General features: G+C 62.4%; 1 protein-coding gene across 1 annotated transcript in view; it reads right to left on the reverse strand.

The window, feature by feature from the left end:
* Positions 1–17,086, reverse strand: part of ADAMTS2 (ADAM metallopeptidase with thrombospondin type 1 motif 2) — a 205,562-nt gene that overhangs the window by 122,965 nt on the left and 65,511 nt on the right. The window contains exon 3 of the mRNA XM_069468315.1: positions 16,596–16,755. Coding sequence (XP_069324416.1) covers positions 16,596–16,755 — 160 coding nt within the window. The remainder of the gene's footprint in view (positions 1–16,595; positions 16,756–17,086) is intronic.

The following is a 17,086-nucleotide window of genomic DNA, read 5'->3' on the forward strand; positions in this document are numbered from 1 at the left end:
CGTCCCCGCAGCGGTTTCTCATGAGTTTCTTCTCTTGGGGTGGGCCTGGGAGTGGCGGTCCGTGTGCTGTGTCCCACACTGACTCCACATTCCCAGTTCAGAGCTGCTCCAGAGGTGATCAGGGCCCCTCCAAATGCCATCTGCGGGGGGCACAACTGCCACTTCAGTGTCAGCACTGGGCTCGTTTCAGGAGCTGGAGGGGCCACCCCTTAGGAAGATGCACGTGCTGGAGTGTTCTCACCACAGTTCCCACGGCTCCCTCCCCTCCTACAGCTCTCAGCTTCGTAAACACACGTGCTGCCTATTCTAGGGGGCTTGTGAGATGAAGCCCCCGTTATGGAGAGACACAGGAACCCAGCTGACTCGACCCAGCCCTGACTCTGTGCTCGGTGGTGGGAGCGGGCATGTGCATGGCACCCGTGCCCTGGACCCAGCGCCTACAGGGACTTTAATCTGCCACTGGGCATGACTGCAGATGTGTGGGGGAGCAGTGTGGGGATCATTCAGTGTTATTGTTACTTGATAGTCACGTCATTGGGCATCCGACGCTTCCATGCAGTGGACCCTGGACTATACGCTCTCTGTGGAGTCCTTCTAAGGACTGGCCTAAAACCTTAGTGAAACAGCCTAAAACTCCAAATCATTTGAAGAAATTAGTGAAACCCCTTCATCCCTGTTTCTGGAGGGGACCTGGAACCAATAGAGAAGGGACCATGGTCATAAACAAGTCAGAGAAGGAGCCAGGGGGCTGTCCAGTAGCCTGGTGGGGGGAGCCCCTGGGTGCAGGGGTGGCGCAGGCGTGCGGCTCTGGAAGCCCGGCGTGGCCAGCGGCCCGGCAAGGCCCGAGGCCTGGGTGAGAGAGGAAGGCAGGCACCTGCAGGGCCTCAGAGGCCAGCGAGGGGCAGGACCGGGCCAGCATGGGCATGGAGGAAGGGACCAGCCCCTGCAGCCGCATGGCGAACCTCGGGCCTGCACACAGGCAAGACAGATTATTTTTAAAGACCGGAGGGTAAAGTCAAACCCCAAGGCCACATGTTATGACTGCATTTCTACGAAACATCCAGAAGGCAAACCCATCGATACAGGAAGTAGATTGGTGGTTGTCGGGATCTAGGGGGAAGGGAGGGGGACTGACTGCTAATGGGTATGGGGTTTGCACTTCGATGATGAGAATGTTCTGGAACTAGATAGTGGTAATGGCTGCACAACATCGTGAATATACTAAAAACCATTCAATTATACATTTTTAAATAGTTAAAGTGGTGATTTATATGAATTTCCATTCAATTTCCAAGTTAATTTCTTTTAAATAGGCCAGAGGTAGCAATTCAGATGCTTATGGGAGCCCAGAACAGACACAAATGAGCAGAGCCAGTGCCTGTGGGGCTGCAAATTAAGCCCGTAAGAACATTCTCCAAGCCGGCGGGCCACACGCACTCACCCTCCGCCTCTGACGCCCACACCCCCTCTGCCTGACTCTCCTACATCAACTGCTGATAGCAGCAAGGATGCAGAGAAATGTATTTTGGCTAAAAGGAAGGCCACAGGGCACAATGGCACAGGCTGGCCGAGCCCCGGACTGCAAGCCAGGGAGTCACTGGGGACGGTGGGGCTGGGGGGACGGAACACAGTCCCCTCCCCAGGGAGCAGCCACGCAGAAGCGCAATGCAAGCTGGGTGCTGCCAGGGCCCCGATTGCTCAGGGAAAGCTGGAAAGCCATGTCTGTATAAAAATTCTCTTAAATACTAGCTCCATTTGTTCATTTTGGGTTTTGATAGCGGGTGAGAAAAACAGAGCACATCACAGTGTCCAACAGAGCCGTGACTGTCAGTTCTCATCGTCCACTCGGCTCTGAAGGGCCCTGGGTGCACAGGGCAGGCGCTGATGAGGTTCTACAGCCCCGTCTACGGGACCCCGGGAGGCCCGTCCCGCGTAGGGGCCCACCCCACCCCCACCCTGGCTGCAGGCCGTGCCTGCTTCCCACACCTGCCCTGGGGGCAGAAGGGCACACTGGCCTGGGCCAGGACTGCTAAGACGCCTCCTCAGCCCAGCAGACAGCGCTGGTCAGCGCAGTGCGAGCAGCGGCCCGGGGAGGCAGCTGGAGGCGCAGAGACCCTGGCGGCCCTGTAGGGAAGCCTTTCTCTCCCACATCGGACGGCTCGGCAGCTGTCAGAACAGGGAAGGACAGCCCGAATGGCCGTGGGCTGGGCCCCCCTGAGAGGGGCATGGAGGAGGAGCTGCGGGGACGGAATGCTGTGAAGAGCTCCTGTCCCGTCGCTGCGGCTGGAGGCCGGGCTCCGCTCTGGTCAGGACGGCACTTCGTCACTACGATGCGCCAGGCCCTCACTGAGCCCTCTACGGGTGTGACGGGGACTGACCCTCCCAACAACCTACCGGGGGACATCCATTAACTACTTTTCAGATGAGGACACAGAGACGCTGGGAGGTGGAGGGAGAAGCCAGGATTTAAAGCAGGTGGCAGGACCTCAAAGTCCACATTTTAAGCCAGCACACCCTGCCCTGTCCCTGGAGCCAGAGCACAGCCGCTCAGCCTGCGCCCTGGCTAGGGCACCACCAGCTCTGGCGAGCTTCCTGGAGCTCACCCCACCCAGGACGGCGTGTGCTGCCCGCGCCTCGGGCCTCTCCCGCACGCTAGCACCTCTCGAGACAGCTCATCCTCGTCTGCCCCGTCTCCCAGCCGGACTCCTCCGGGGCAGAGAACAGACTGTGCTCGCTCGGCGCCCAGCACAGGGCTGGGGCACTCACGGGCGCTGGCTGGCTGGCTGGACAGACAGACGCTGACCCTGGAAAGTGAATCCTTCACGCCCACTGCACCGGGCAACAAAGTCAGGGTCAAGGCTGTGGCAAACCAAGGCCGGGCAGACAGCTCAGCCCACAGCACAGTGAGCTCCCAGGTCCCAAGTTGTCCAGTCTTGTGACCTGCCTCTTGGGCCACAGGTACCCAACAGGGAAGGGTCCTGGGACTTTCTTAAAAGAACATAGTGTCAGGGTGGCCCATGCAGCCTTATGGGCCTGATGCCTCAGCTGAGCGGGACGCGCACAGAGACGGGCGGGACACTGGGTTCCCAGTGTCAGCTCAGGGAAGCTCCTCAGGGTGGCTTGGTTCCTCCCAGAGCTTCCTGCGTGGATGAGGATGCGGATGTGTCGGCCCCGTCACAGCACGTGCGCAGGTGTGTGAGAGAGGAGAGGCTGTGCGCGTGTGTAACGACCAGCCAGAGGTGGTCTTTGTCCGGGAGTTTCTCGCTCATCGCCAACCAGGGCAGGCAGGGCCAGGAGAGGGTGCGTGAAACAGCAGGGAGAGGGGACGTGCTCGCCCCGCCCGGAACAGGCACGGAGCTGCCGGCTAAACTCTGCCCGCAGGAACATGCCCAAGGTGGCCAGGCTTCTGATCTTTCTGAAGAAACTGAGAATTGAGATTTTAATGTGAAACCTCTGATTTTTAAGTGTACACTCAAATTTTCTGAAGACACCGTGTGAGTCAGCGGGGGAGGGACGTGGGGACACAGCACATGAGCCATGGGCTGTGGGCTGAGGCCTGGCTTTAGTCCAACACCCCCGATTTTACAAATGAGGAAACTAAGGCCAGGCCAGAGCAGGGACGCCATGAGCCAGAGCCATGCTGGGCTCCCAGCCCACACCTGGGGCCGCCACAGCTCGTGGGGAGCACAGAGGACACCACCAAAGGCAGCCTCGGCCCTGCCCCCAGGAGTCCCATCCTGAGGTGGCCCGAGGTGGCTCCTGCAGGGCCTCCTCTCTCCATGAGGACCCCACACCCCATATCAGTCCTAGGGCCCAAGACAAATCCAAGCCGTTTTGTCCCACCGGTGACGAAGGCCAAGAACATAAGCAGCTGTGGGGACATTGCCCAGAACGTGAAGCACAGGCCCTGGGCGTTGTGGACACGGGGTCGGGGGTCCTCTTATGACTACAACAGACCAATTGCTCCCCAAGCTACAGGGGCCTGGAGGGCGCCCAGGCATGGGCACAAGCGCGGGAGCCCAGGGAAGAGAACCTCAGACCCCTGGGACTGGGCACCAGACACGCTGCCAGGGGCCGCCGGCCAGGCTCCCTTGGGGCTGTCCTGGGCAGGGGGCCGCTTCCAGGGCTCTGAGGACTGGCCCCTCCAGGGCCCCCACGCGGTCCGAGGTGCTGTCTGGCCCGGACAGAGCCCCCCACACCCCGTCCTGGTGACGCGCTGCAGATGGGCTTCCTTGCCGGCCTCCAAGGAAAACAGGACGACCACAGATGTCTCCTCACAGACACGGAACCACTGGAAAGGTCTCTCTCAACATTCCCGAAAGGAAAATAAAAATTCCTCTGAAGTACGTTTCAACTCGGAGGCAGCCGTGGCCACGTCCGAGAGACCGTCACCGGCCGCCGGAGGGCCGTGGGCGTGGGAGCCAGGCCCCAGCGCCGAAGCCACCGCCGCCCCGGGCTGACTGGCTCATACACAGCTTTCAAAAATTTTGAATTAACAGCCAACAGTTTAAAATGAAAAGGTTTTATATAAAATTGTGATTTCTGGCTTCTCTTAAAAACTCAGAGGCCCTCCTGCCACCGGCCAAGCTGGCACCCACCTGCACCCCACACCCAGTGCCCCTGCCTCTGCTGCCTGCCCACCCGAGTCACGTCCCCGTGCAAGACCTCTGCCCCCGTGGGTGCCTGCCCAGGCTCTGGGCAGGGTTGAAGGGACACAAGCTGCTGTCCTTGGGGGCTCTGACCTTCCAGAAGTCATTGTCACCCGGCTCTGGGTGCTGGTCTCAGGGCCCAACACCCTGTGCACACGACACAGCCTGTGACCACCGTGGTATGGGCTCCAGGCTGGGTGGCAGGGTCGAGCAGGCCATCGCAGCCCTTCGTCCTAACATGAGTCCCCTAGAGCCCCCCATGCAAACAAAATGTCCTGAACTTCCAGTCCCCTCCCCACAGCCAACTGAGGGCTTGTGCTGTGGCTTGGAGATCTGAGGGTGGTCCCTGGTCCTTTGCCCTGTTGGACGCTGCTGGGCCAGATGGGCCTGATCCATCTCCGTTCTTTGTTCTCCTGCCAAGTCTGCTTGTCCCTCCAAGCCTGGCTGCCCAGCCCTGGCCCCAGCCCCTGCCACGTGAACTGTCAAAAGGCTGAGCACAGAGAGGCTGAACACAGGCTCCTGGGGCACACCCCACAGAGCCCTTGCAGCCTGCCAAGGGCTCGAAGCCCAGGGCAGCATTTCCCCCAGCTGGGAATCTGCAGATAGACTCAAACGTGGATCCAGGGAGATGTGGATGGAAGTCTTGAAAAGAGGTCCCGGCACAAAGGGACCTTCCTAGGCCTGGAGCCAGCAAAGGAAACAACTCTTGAGAGCACCGCCTTCCCGGAGAGCACCACCTCAGTGGGCAGGCAGGGTGGGCGGCAGGGGTGGAGACGTGGGGCGCAGCTTGGCCCCGGGCTGCAGGCTGGCTCCTGCCTGGCCTCGGGGTCATTCTGGATGGGAGTGTGGTCCGCCCATGGGAGTGGGGAGCGGACTCCTCTGGGCAGTGTGGGGATTGCCTGGCAGGACCCCCAGCACCCTTGCTGCTCTGTGGCCCCCTCTATGGCTCCGTGCCTCTGGTCCAGCCTTTCCTCTCCATCCCCACGGCCACCCTGCTCCAGGCCACAGCCTCCTCCCAGCTCCCTGCCTCTTCCCCTCTTACCTTCACAAAAACCAGACCATGCCACTTACAGTGGGACACAGCTGGCCCTCACCCAGCCCCACTGCCAGACCCCCAAACAAGCCTCGTCCTTGCCCTAGGCCCCTTGTGCCTACTGCCCCCAGCCACTCTCTCCTCCAGAGGAGCTGCAGTCCACACTCAGGCCACACCCCCACAGCAGTTACTGTGGAGTTACTTTGTGGCACTTCCCAGTTACAGTTGTGCAGGTATTTGCGGCCACCCAGTTCCCTGTGAGCTGGATGAGGTCGGGGCTGCCCCTGTCTGGTGCCCTCGAGCCCCAGAGCCTGGCGCTATACCCAGGGCCTCGCGCGGGTGCTGGGTAAACATCTGCAGGGTGGATCCAATGAATGAGGGAACAAGTGCTGTGGTTTCCACAGGGCCCTTCTTGTCCAAAGACAAGTATGCGGGGACAGTAGCCAGAGCATGCTGCGAACAGCCCTTGCGTCAACAGTGTCCCCAGGGCAGAGGCTGAGAGTCACATCACTGCAGCCCCAGGTACTGAATGGCCCATCGCAGTCACAGGGGCACATTTCTGATGGCCAGGCCTGCGTTACAGCAGGGATGGCTTCCTGTCCCCTGGCCATGAGCAGGCTTGCATTAGACATCACCAAATAAAGACCCAGCGGTTAACTGTTAGAAAGTGCTGGCGCTTGGGCCTAGAAGGAAGGGAGCTGGCATCTGCTGGGCACCCCTGATTCTGGCCACTGTGCAGAGCCTGGGTGTCCTAGACCCCAAGGTCTGGAGCGCATCTCCAAGAGACTGCAGGGAGGAAGCAGGGTCACAGGAGGAGAGTGGAGAGCAGAATCGGCCACATAATTCGCTAAGCACAGTGCAAAACGAAAATACAAGGTCTCTTGTTCAAAAAGTGATTAAAAGTCCCAAGGCGGTGACGGCAGAACACTCAAGTGTGTGTTGGCCCTGCCTGACAGGTAGCAAGCCTGAGAAGCCAGCCCTGGTCAGCAGCGAGGAAATGGGGCCCGTCAAGGCCCCCGGGGCCCGCGGGACTAGCAAAGGCTCACCGCCACAACCTGGGGGTCCGCAGCCAGGAAAGTCCGGCAAGTGTCCTGAAATGGCGACGGTAGCAGTGAGCGTCCTCGGTGGCCAGCTCTCAGACATCTCCGAGAAGCAGGTGCTGCTCCGGGAATGAGGACCGTGCGGCCCGGCTTCCCAGGCGGCCGCACTCACCCTTTCTCTGCACGGATGTCCCAGCACCCACGGTGGGCCCAAGCCCCCATGCAGAAGGCTACAGAACATGGGCTTTTGCGCAGCTAACACCAACAGAACTGGAAAGGAAAGAGGCTGCAGCCTGGGGCGGAGCTGGTATCAAACGTGACAGAAAGTCAATGTCTAGGGCACATGAAGGGCTTATCCCAACACACAAGACCCCAGGAGGTAACGGGCAAAGGCTGACGAGGAAGAGGAGACACAGGCGGTGACAGACACAGCGAGGATCACTCTTCCTCACCAATCAACGCAGAGAGCAGCACTGCTTTGGGAGAAGCCAGGAGCTACTCAGGGGCCAGTCCGCCATGCTGAGCGGTGAGTCTCATTCAGTCACTCAGCAAGGGCTCCCTGAGGACTGCTCAGGGCCAGAGCTCCAGGGCATCCGGGCTGGCTCAGGCCGCTCTGCAGGATCGACAGGAACCTATTCGCAGGGATAGACCCCGAGGACAGCTGCCAAGACATCCCCAACCCCAAATTCCAAGGGAGGTTGCCCCAGGGGCCAAGAGCATTCTGGCTGCCTCAAGGCCACCGCTGTGTCGGCAGCTGGCTGTGCTGCCCGGGGCCCACAGGGTGGACAGTACGGCCCTGCTTTGAGGGCGTGGGAGGCAACCACACTTGCCCTGTGCGCGCTCACAAGCACATGCGGGACACGTTCCAGTGTCCGTGCATCCTGGAAGGCTGGGGGAGGAGGCCTCGGTCTGCCAGAGACCTGGGACCTGGCACTGTCCCCAACAGCCCACCCCACAGAGCAGGCCCTTTGCCTCCCAGGGCAAGAGGAGCTGCCAGTGCACCCAGAGCCTGCCTGGGGGCCGCGCCAGGGCCCTGCCTCCACCCTGTGAGCCTGGGAGCACACGGGCTCGGCGTGTGGCCCGCACCTTCTCTCCTGAGACACCTGCCCCCAAGCCAGGGCAGTGTGGAGCCGCAGAAGGCGCGGCTGGGGGGTCAGCGGGACAGGCCCCAACTCTGGCTCTTGCCCTTGGCCTAGGCCGCCTGACCTGCCTCCTTCCCCAAAGCCGCCTCGGTCAGACTCACAGCCGCCCCCAGCTGCTAGGCCTTCCAAGAGCCGGGAGCTGTCCTCGATGCCTTCCTTCACACCCACGGCCTGTGAGCGCCACCTCAAACTGGCCACCAAATCCACTGGCCCTGCCCCATGGGCTCGGCCACCGCCATCTGTCACTGGGCTCCCTCCCTGCTCCCACTCTCTCCACTGAAAGCCACCCAAAGGCTCCCCCTGCATGAGGATGAAACCCAGCCTCGCATCACGCCTGTCCACTCCAGGGACCGACCCCGGTCCCTCTGCCTGGCCCAGTGCCTCCCACTCACCCTCACTCCCTGGGCTCCAGGCACCAGCTCTTCCTTCTGTGCCTGGGTCGCACTGCGGTAACTCTGGCCTCAGGGCTCCTGCAGTGCTGTCCCCTCTGCCAGGAACACTCTTCCCCGGCTGGGCCTTCCTCTCACTCAGGTCTCAGTTCAACCACTGCCCCCGCCTGGGCCTCCCTCCCTGCCCGCGCTCTCTCGTGCTGCCCTTTCTCACGGTTTCACTACGGCGGGACTATCCACCATTGCGAGCATCTGTGCGTCGGGTCTCCCCGACTGAACTGGGAGCCCAAGAGGGCAGACACCTGGTCCGGCTGGTCCGCGGCTGCTCACCCAGCACCCGGGGCAGCCCAGACGCACGGTGAGGACACGTGTGGCGCTGTGCGAGGCGCCCTCTGGGCCTCGGCCTCCCATCTGAGAGGCACGGTGTCATCACTGCCATTCCTCCCATGGTTGGGGACCACGCCCGCAGCCCCTCCCCACACAGGCCCAGCCCCTAGGCCGCCCGAGACCCCACACTGCCAGCTCCCCGCACTCCCTCCCAGGTGTGCACACCGTCCTGCCTGGACCCCGCAGGGCTCCAGCTGGGCTCCTCCTGGGTCCTCCTGCCAGCTCAGGCACGTGCCAGAGGCTCCGCCCACGGGGCAGCCCACACCCCAGCACCAGACCCAGGCCGACAGGGCCAAGTCAGGAGCTCTGGGGGACACGTCCCTACTCAGGACCCAGCCCAAGCTCCAAACGAGTGAGAAAGGAGGAAGAAACAGAGCCAGGGAGTGGGAGAGCGGGAGCGCCAGACACCAACATTCCCCCTGACCGCGTGACCCTTCCCCGTCCGCAGCTCCTCCAGGGCTGAGTGCACAGTGCTGCTCAGTATTAATTTCAAAGAGAAATGGGTCAAGGAAAATTGGAAATTTTTATAGAAGACACTTCAGGCTTGGAGCTGGCTGCAGTGCCTGCCGACCTGCAGAGAGTTCCGAGACGGACTGGGGCTGTGACCAGAGGCCTCCGGCAGGCACGGGCCTGCAGGGTTCGGACCTTGGGCCCAAATGCAGTTTCTGAGCCAGTCCTGTCTTTGCTGCTTCTGGGGAACAGCTTTGTGTCCCCTTCAGACGTCCTTTCAGCTGCCTCTGCAGCCCCCTGGCGGCAGACGCCTTCGGCCCTGATGCTGGGCCCTGACACCTCACCGCAGCCCCAGCATCCTGCACCCAAGAGCCCTCTGCCGAGGACCCGCCTGGATGATGTCCCTTCATCCCCAACATGCTGGAAGCCCAAGTCTCTTCCACAGTTGTGCACAGGGCTCCCAGGGCTTGGTGGGAGCCTGGGCTGCACCAAGCAGGCCCCACCGCTCCCGCCCTGGCAGGGGGACCCCCAGGCCCGAGGCACAGATGTCACAGACACGCAGGGTTGCCCCTGGAGACATGGCCTTGCTCCCAGAAAGCTGCCTCTGCTGTGTCGGGGACCCGCAACGTGGGGGTGTGCCAAGCCCACGGCCACTAATTCAATGCCAGAGGCGCCTCGAGCAGATCACAGCTTCACTCCTGAGCCGCGGGCCGTCTGCGAGCCGGGTGCGCCAACTGCACGCCACCAGGGAGGCTCTCGGGGGACATTTGCAACACAGCAAAGAAGCGCAGCAAAGGTCAGGCAAGACAGCACCAGCTCAGTGCATCTGTGGAGGAGAGCACGGCAGAGAAGGGCAGTGGGCCGAGGAGACCAGCCCCGGAACCAGGGGATGCGTCACAGCACGCGCGGAGCAGGCCCGTCTCCGTGGGGAGAGGACACTATCCCGTCTAGTTCCCACAGCCCCTCGCGTCGTACCTGCTGAGAAACGGGAGGGCTGGTGAGGCGCCCAGGGCCCTGCGGGCAGCCAGTGGAGCAGCAGGCGGGGTAGAGCCAGGCACATGTGACCCTTGCACCGAACAGCCCCTGCTGGGAGCAGCTGCCCAGACAGCCCTAAGGTGGCTCCTCTGAGAGCCACAGACCTTTGAGAACTGTCCCTTGTACCTGAGTTGGGGCCGAAGCCAAGCCAGGGCCGAGGCCACCATCTTCTGGGTCACGGGTCCTGTTTGTCATCTGTTAACAGTGCTCCACCAAAAACCCAGGCCCTTCCCGGGCCATATGGCCCTGGTCAGCTCCACTCCTGACCCACACAGAGGCCTGGGGCGGGGGGGGGGGCGGGGAGGGGACAGGCTGGCCCCAGGCACAGGGAGGCTACATCTACAGCAAGGGCACAGGAGAGGGACCGAGCACGCGGGGCCGTCAGGCGGAGCGCCAGGCACAGACGGCATGCACGGCGCGCCCCCAGCACGTGTCCCCGGGGCGATGGTGTGGGCCCCAGCCCCCGCAAGCCCCTGCAAGCCCTGCTCTGCCCTCGCAGCAGTAGCCGGGGTGGGGGAGCCGCCAGGCCAGGGAGCTGGGAGCACTCTCCCCGCCTGACCCCAGGCAGCTCCTGGCCTCTGAGAACGTGCAGCCTCGCCTTCCCAGCGCTGCCGCCGCCCACCCTTCCCGGCCTGGGGCCACGTCACCACACTGGCATCTCCAACAGAGTCCCAAGGGCCCAGCCTACACGAGGACGGGAGCACCGTGGCTTCTGCCAAGGGTGCGCTCAGCTCGGAAACACGCCTCCCCGAGCTGCGTCGGGTTTCACAATCAGAGCTTCTCCCCGGCGCCCTCCGGCCTGGGCTGCAGGCACAGCCGTGGCAGGAGAGGAGGGCTGAGAGGGCTGTGTACCGCTTTAAGCCACAAAGTGCGTGGTATTGTCCCAGCAGCCACAGGAAGCTGGGACAGGCATTCACAGCCACCAGGCAGCAAGGCTCCCTGACCTGGCTTTCAGCAAATTTGTCCCGCATACCCCTGACCCCCAGCACCCGCCGGACCTCATCTTGGCTGGGCCTCTCCTTCACGCCTCGCACTGGCAGCGTCCCCATCACATGGCCTGGTGATCTGCCTGCCACGGGCGGTAGGGCTGCGCCTGCTTCCCAGGCCTCTGGTCCGTGGGGACAGAGCTCCAGTTCCCCCCAGGCCACTGCTCCAGTCGCTCTCGCACAGCAGCACCCAGAGGGGGCTGAGACGCAGAACTCACCGGCCCCTCCCAAGCCCTCTGGGGACTCCTCGCTGCCGGCAGGACTCAGCCCGACAGAGGCCCCAGCGTGGGCCCTGCCTCCAGCCCCCAGCCCTGCCCGCCCCCCAGGCTTCCCTGCGGCTTGGAGGACTTCCCTGTGGCCTGGCCTGCTGGGAAGGGCTGGCTGTGGGCTGCCGGGTGAAGACCTTGAGACCAGCCACGCTCAGCCGCGGGGAGGAGCCACCCAGGTGGTGCCCTGTCCTCTCTCTCCTCAGCAGGCTTCCCCTGGCCCCTGAGGTGGCGTCCCTCCTCTGCCTGTCGGGGAGGACACCGCAGCCTGACAGCAGCGGGCAGAGGCTTGGCACCGGCTGCCTCTGAGGAGGCGGTGGCCAAGGTCACGGGCACAGAGCTGTTTGACTTCTCTTCCCTCGGGCTGGCGGGGTGTGGGGCACGGTCACCCCGTGGCTGTTCCCCAGGACGGGAACCCCCTGCCCCTCCTCCATCCCAAGGCCAGGCCCGGGGGTGCCCAGGAGGGCAGCCCCAAAGGGAGGCAGAGGACACGTCCGCCTCTGCAGAAAGCACGGCTGCCCAAAGGCGGCAGTGTTTTGTTTGGTCCATATGGTGTTTTTGAAATTTGAAGCCACATTTTAAAATCAGGAGGATTCACATAAAATTCTGATACCTGGGTTCTCTTGTCAGCAGGGTGATCGCTGGCCCAGACCCACACTGCCACCAGGGCAAGGTCGAGGGAGCCTAGGAGGAGCTACCCCTTCACAGGGGGTCTCCAGTCTGCCCTGTGCCCATGGCAAGGCCAGGGCTGGCCCCACAGGCTGCTGCCTTCCCGCTGCTCTGCTCCTTTTAGCAGAGATGTATTCTCTGTTGTCTATGCTTATATCAAAAGGAGGGAAATGAAAGCCAGGCCTAGGGTGGGTGCAATTAGTGTTTTCCTCTGCTGCTACCCTCGTTGGCACTGGCTGCAGGGCCCTGCAGGCCTCTGAGTTTGCAGCTCTTGCCTCAGAATGGCAGGACATTCTGCAAACAGCACTCTGTGTCTGAGAGATCACATGACTAGCGATCTTTCCCACCCTGTGGGGACCTTTGCAAAATCCCAAGCTCAGCCCCTCGCAGGCTGAGACAGCCAGGCCCTGGGCACCAACTGCAAGGCCAACTTCTCAGCGTACATGGGCTTAGGGTCAGTGCAGCCGCAGCACGGCCCCGCCTCTCCCGGCCTCACAGTAGGAGGGACTGCCTGGCTGGGACTGGCACTCAGGCGGGCACAGGAAGAGCTCCGCTTACCACCAGCCAGAGGGTGCAGTGGAGGAGGCGGGAGGGCCAAGGGCCTGCCTGGGCCGTGCCTGCACACTGTCCCTGAGACGGCGTGGGAGACAGCTATGGCACTGCTCCTCCACACGGCTACGCGGTGCCCCGCAGGTGCGCACCGCTCCACTGCACAGCCAGCCTGTGCGGGGCCACTCACCTCCCACAGCTGGCGGAACCCAAAGACACCAGGTCCTGATCCCTGGAGCCTGTGGCCAGTACCTTACATGGCAAAAAAGGACTTTGTAGGTCTGCTTAGATTAAGAACCTCGAGATGGGAAGACTGTCCTGGATTACTGGGGTGATCCTGAATGCAATCGCAGGCACCCTTACGAGAGGGAGACACAGGGAGGCACACCCAGCTGGAGGAGGAGGAGGAAGCCGTGTGACCAGGGAGGCAGAGACTGCAGCCACGCAGTCACAGGCCGGGGAGCGCCAGCAGCCAGCGGGAGCTGGGAGAGGCCAGGAGCAGAGCCTCCCCTGCAGCCTCCAGAGGGGCCATGGCCCAGAGACACCTTGATCTCAGCTCAGGGAGACAGACGTCAGTCATCTGCCCACAGAACTGTGAGAGAATACATTTCTAGTGTTTAAAGCCCCCGGTTGGTGGCGGTACGACGTCACGGCAACCTGAGGCTGAGAGGGCAGTGGTGCACCTGGACACCCAGCTGCAAGCACAGAGCGGGCCTTCCGTCCCCCGCCCGCCAGCCCTGGGTCCTCCTCGACAGCCCTAGGCGGGAGGAGATGCACCCATGCACGTGAACATGCACACATACGCACACCAGAGGACAATGTCACACGGAGGCCCCGCCCCCAACGCAGCCCCGGGCACAGGACTGGCTTTGGGGATGGCAGAGAACAGGGATTCAGGTGCTTGTCACTCCCGAGAAAGCCCAGCCCCAGAGGAAGCCTGGGGGATGCCCCAACCGCCTTGCCCCAAAAGGCCACGCTGGCCTCAGAGCTCTGCGTCCCGTGCTGGCTAGTTCCCGGCCCAAAGGCACTAGGCAAGGACACGTCTATGGACCCAGGCATGGCCAAGGAGGAGAAGAAAGGGTCCTCTTCCACTCCCTCAACCCCTTGCTATCCCAATGCCCTCCCCAGGGTAGACGGTGGCACCGTGGCACCTCAGCTGACCAAGGCACACCCCACCCCGGGCCTGGGCCTGTGAAATACATTTAAAACTGTCATTTTCCATCCGTTTCCCCTGGCGATCTGCAACTCAGCAACTGATCCTGAATGACAGAAACCGTGGGTGGAAATGAATTCCTGAGGCTCCGTGAGCCCCTGGGATCACCCCAGGCAGGGAAAACGGGACACCCATCTCGGTGCCTGAAGAGCGGCCACGTGAGCCCAGGACCCCCAGGCACCACCGACCCTGTGAGGACCGAGAGCCTGTCGCCCCAGACAGAGGCCCACGCAGACCAGGAGGCCCAGGACAGCTGTTTCCCCTTCCCCAGGGGCCCCATCCTATCCACCACCCATTGATAAACAGCAGGGTGTTTCACACTTGCTTCCAGAAATTGCTGTGTAGGCAGGAGGAAGCCGCCAATCAGCACCTCCTGCCTGCTTCAGCCAGAGCTGCACTGATACATCAGGGTTCCCATCAGAATTCACCAGAAGAAAGGGTCCCCTGGCTTACACACACACGCCCCTCTGCACTGAGGTCCCAGGGTTCTGTGTCCAGCATGCTGTGTCCCCTTGCTGTGCCCTGACACAGGACACAGCTTTTAAACATCTCCCAGCTACGAGCCTGGGCTCTGATAAGGCCCCGGCTGATGGAAAGCTGGACATCTGCGGTCACCACGGGCCATCAACCTAGCCCCGGCACTAACTTCGTCTGGACCCCCTCCAGCCAGTGTGTCGCTCTCAGCCTTGGGCCACGCAGGAGCAGGTAGGCACACGGAGCAGGAAACAAGCTCTCTGAGGACCAAGTCACTCATGCAGGGCCATGCTGACACCAGACAGGAAAGTCAGGCAAAGGGGACTTGGCCCCAGCCCCGCGGCCTGTGGTCTGACCCGCAGCCCAAGGCCCGCGCCCACACCCACAGCCTGGGCTCCCAGCTGGAGACCCTGGGCTCACAGCCCAGGGCCAGGCCTAGCACTCAGCCTGCACAGGCTCCCTCCTCCCCCACCCTACCCACCTCCCAGCGCAGCCTCACCCCTGACCTGGCAGGTGGCCCCACCCAGCATCCTCTAAGGTCAGTGGTTTCTGGGCTTATTCTGAGTTTGGAATGCCCTGCCTGCGTTCCGAGTTCCAAGGTCTCATTAAAGATATGTGGATTGGGGTCAGCGGGGTAGCGGAGGGAGGATTTGGTGGAAGATGCCAAAACACCAGCAGAAGCCCAGAAAATAAGGCGAGGCCAGCCAGGCCATGTGGGAAGGGCTGCCGTGTTCAGGAAGACAAGCACCATATGGAATTTGGGATCAGAGACAGGGCCAAGGGCACCTGGCCAGCCCCACTGTGCAGGCTTCACCTCCCCCTGTCTGAGCGGAGGCCCCTAGAACTACCCTGAATATTCCAGTAGAGGCCAGCCCAGAAGTACAAAGTGGCCAGGCCCTGAGATCTTGAGAGACAGGCATTTCTAACCCCACTGAGCAGATGCGAAAGCAGAGACCAAGGGCCCACACTGTCCCAAGGGCAGCGGGGCCCTGAGCCCAGGAATGGGGCACTTCCCTGGCCCTTTTTTCCCTCCTTCCCTCCTAGGTCACTCCCCATTCCTCCCCTGCACAGAAGCACAAGGGTGGGACCGGCAGGAGGGGCTGGGCTGAGGCCGGGGAAGCTGGGCAGGCAGCGCCCAGTAGGCCGGCTGTTGGCAGTCTAGGCAGATGGCGATTCATCACCAGGGAACAAGGGGCCACGGTGTACTGACTAGCCCCAGAGAACACTGGGCTTCCTGATAGAACAACTCCTTTGCAGAGGTATCTGACACTGTTTCACAGAATTAGAATGGTGCCCTGCCAGACTGCACCCAATTTATCTGTCAAGCTGGGATGTCAGAAAAACCTAAAATAAATGCACCAGGGCTGCTGTGGAGTGGTGGGAACCTCTCAGTAAATCACAGCACCAGGGCTGGCCCAGCTAGGGGCCTCCAGAGCGCTCGCTAGAACTAGGAGATGCACCTGCCATGGCTCTCCCCAGCCAGGGGTCGGGCCAGAGGTTGCGGGCTGAGCTAGGCACAGGTGAGCTGGCCTCATCCACACAGGGGCACCCTGGGAACGGTGAGGCCTGCAGGACATGTCAGGGCCCGACCCTGGCCTCCCCACAGTCCAGGACCAGAGATCCAGGGGATGCTAGGAAGATCTGGGCTACGGTGACGCCAGCTCTGAGAGGCCACAGCCACCCAGCAACTCCTCCCGCGATCCTGGGCCCAGGAACACTTTGGTTCTAAGTTGTGAGCCTTTGCAGGGGATGCGGAGGCTGTGGGGAGTGCCTCCCAGGTCTCCATGGGGCACATCCCTGGGGATCTGGAAAGAGCAGCCAGGTTAGGGCTGGGACCCACACAGGCTCCATCCCAGGGACCGTGGTAGCACAGAGGCAGGAGGGGCTGCCTAGGGGCAGATGTCTTCGTCACAGGCACAGACTCGGGCCATGGGTGCAGGCCGGGTCTGGGCCTCCCCTGCTGCCCGATACTTAATGGCCCTCGGGCAGCAGAAGGTGGGCCCTGGGATAGCCTTGGTTTCTGCTGCAGAGGCCCCGGACCTGCAGGCCGTGGGTGATTGGACTGCTTGTGGCCCACAAGCACCCAGAGCAAGGCCCCAGCCCCAGCATCCCTGCTCTCCAACTATGCCGTGTGCACAGACAGGCAGCCATCCCATTCCTGAGCTACTGAGACTGGGACTCAGCCTCAGCTGGCCATCGGCCTGGGAGGGGGTACCTGAGTTCCCCAGGATGCTCCCTTGAGGACCAGGGCCTCAGATGGCCAGGGGGACATCCAGGGCTGACCAAGCAGCCCACCCACCTGCGCAGCCTCACCTGTGTCCAGGGCCTGTGGTCCCCCCAGGGGAGGGGGTCTGGGGGTGGGCGGCCGGCGATACACCACATGCACACGGCCCTGCTCAGCCTCCTGCGCTGCCAGCCCCTTCTCCACGGGCTCGATGAAGAACTCCTCTTCCTCCATCCGGATCAGACCAGCCTGCGGGGCCAAAGACAAGACATTCAAATTCCCAGCACACACAGACCAAGGAGGGGCACCGCGAGGAGGGCCCTGGAGGCCAGCACCTCCCACCTGAGGACCCTGCCCAGCTGGAGCTCGGTTTGAGCACTGGGCAGCCAGAGGGCATGGACAGATGGCCCTAGAGGACCCCATCCGCCCAGAGAGTCTACTTCCAGAGGCAGAGCCACTGGGTAGCGCTGAGCCCTGCCTGGGGAAGGGGCTCCGCTGAGGTTGCCCCACCCCCACCCCCAACTCTCTCCTTCCAGAAAAGTTGCTGTGTTTGTAAAGCCAGCGCTGCCCAGAGCAGCAG

This window comes from Eulemur rufifrons, chromosome 5 (genome assembly GCF_041146395.1).
Source record: "Eulemur rufifrons isolate Redbay chromosome 5, OSU_ERuf_1, whole genome shotgun sequence".
Taxonomy (NCBI): domain Eukaryota; kingdom Metazoa; phylum Chordata; class Mammalia; order Primates; family Lemuridae; genus Eulemur; species Eulemur rufifrons.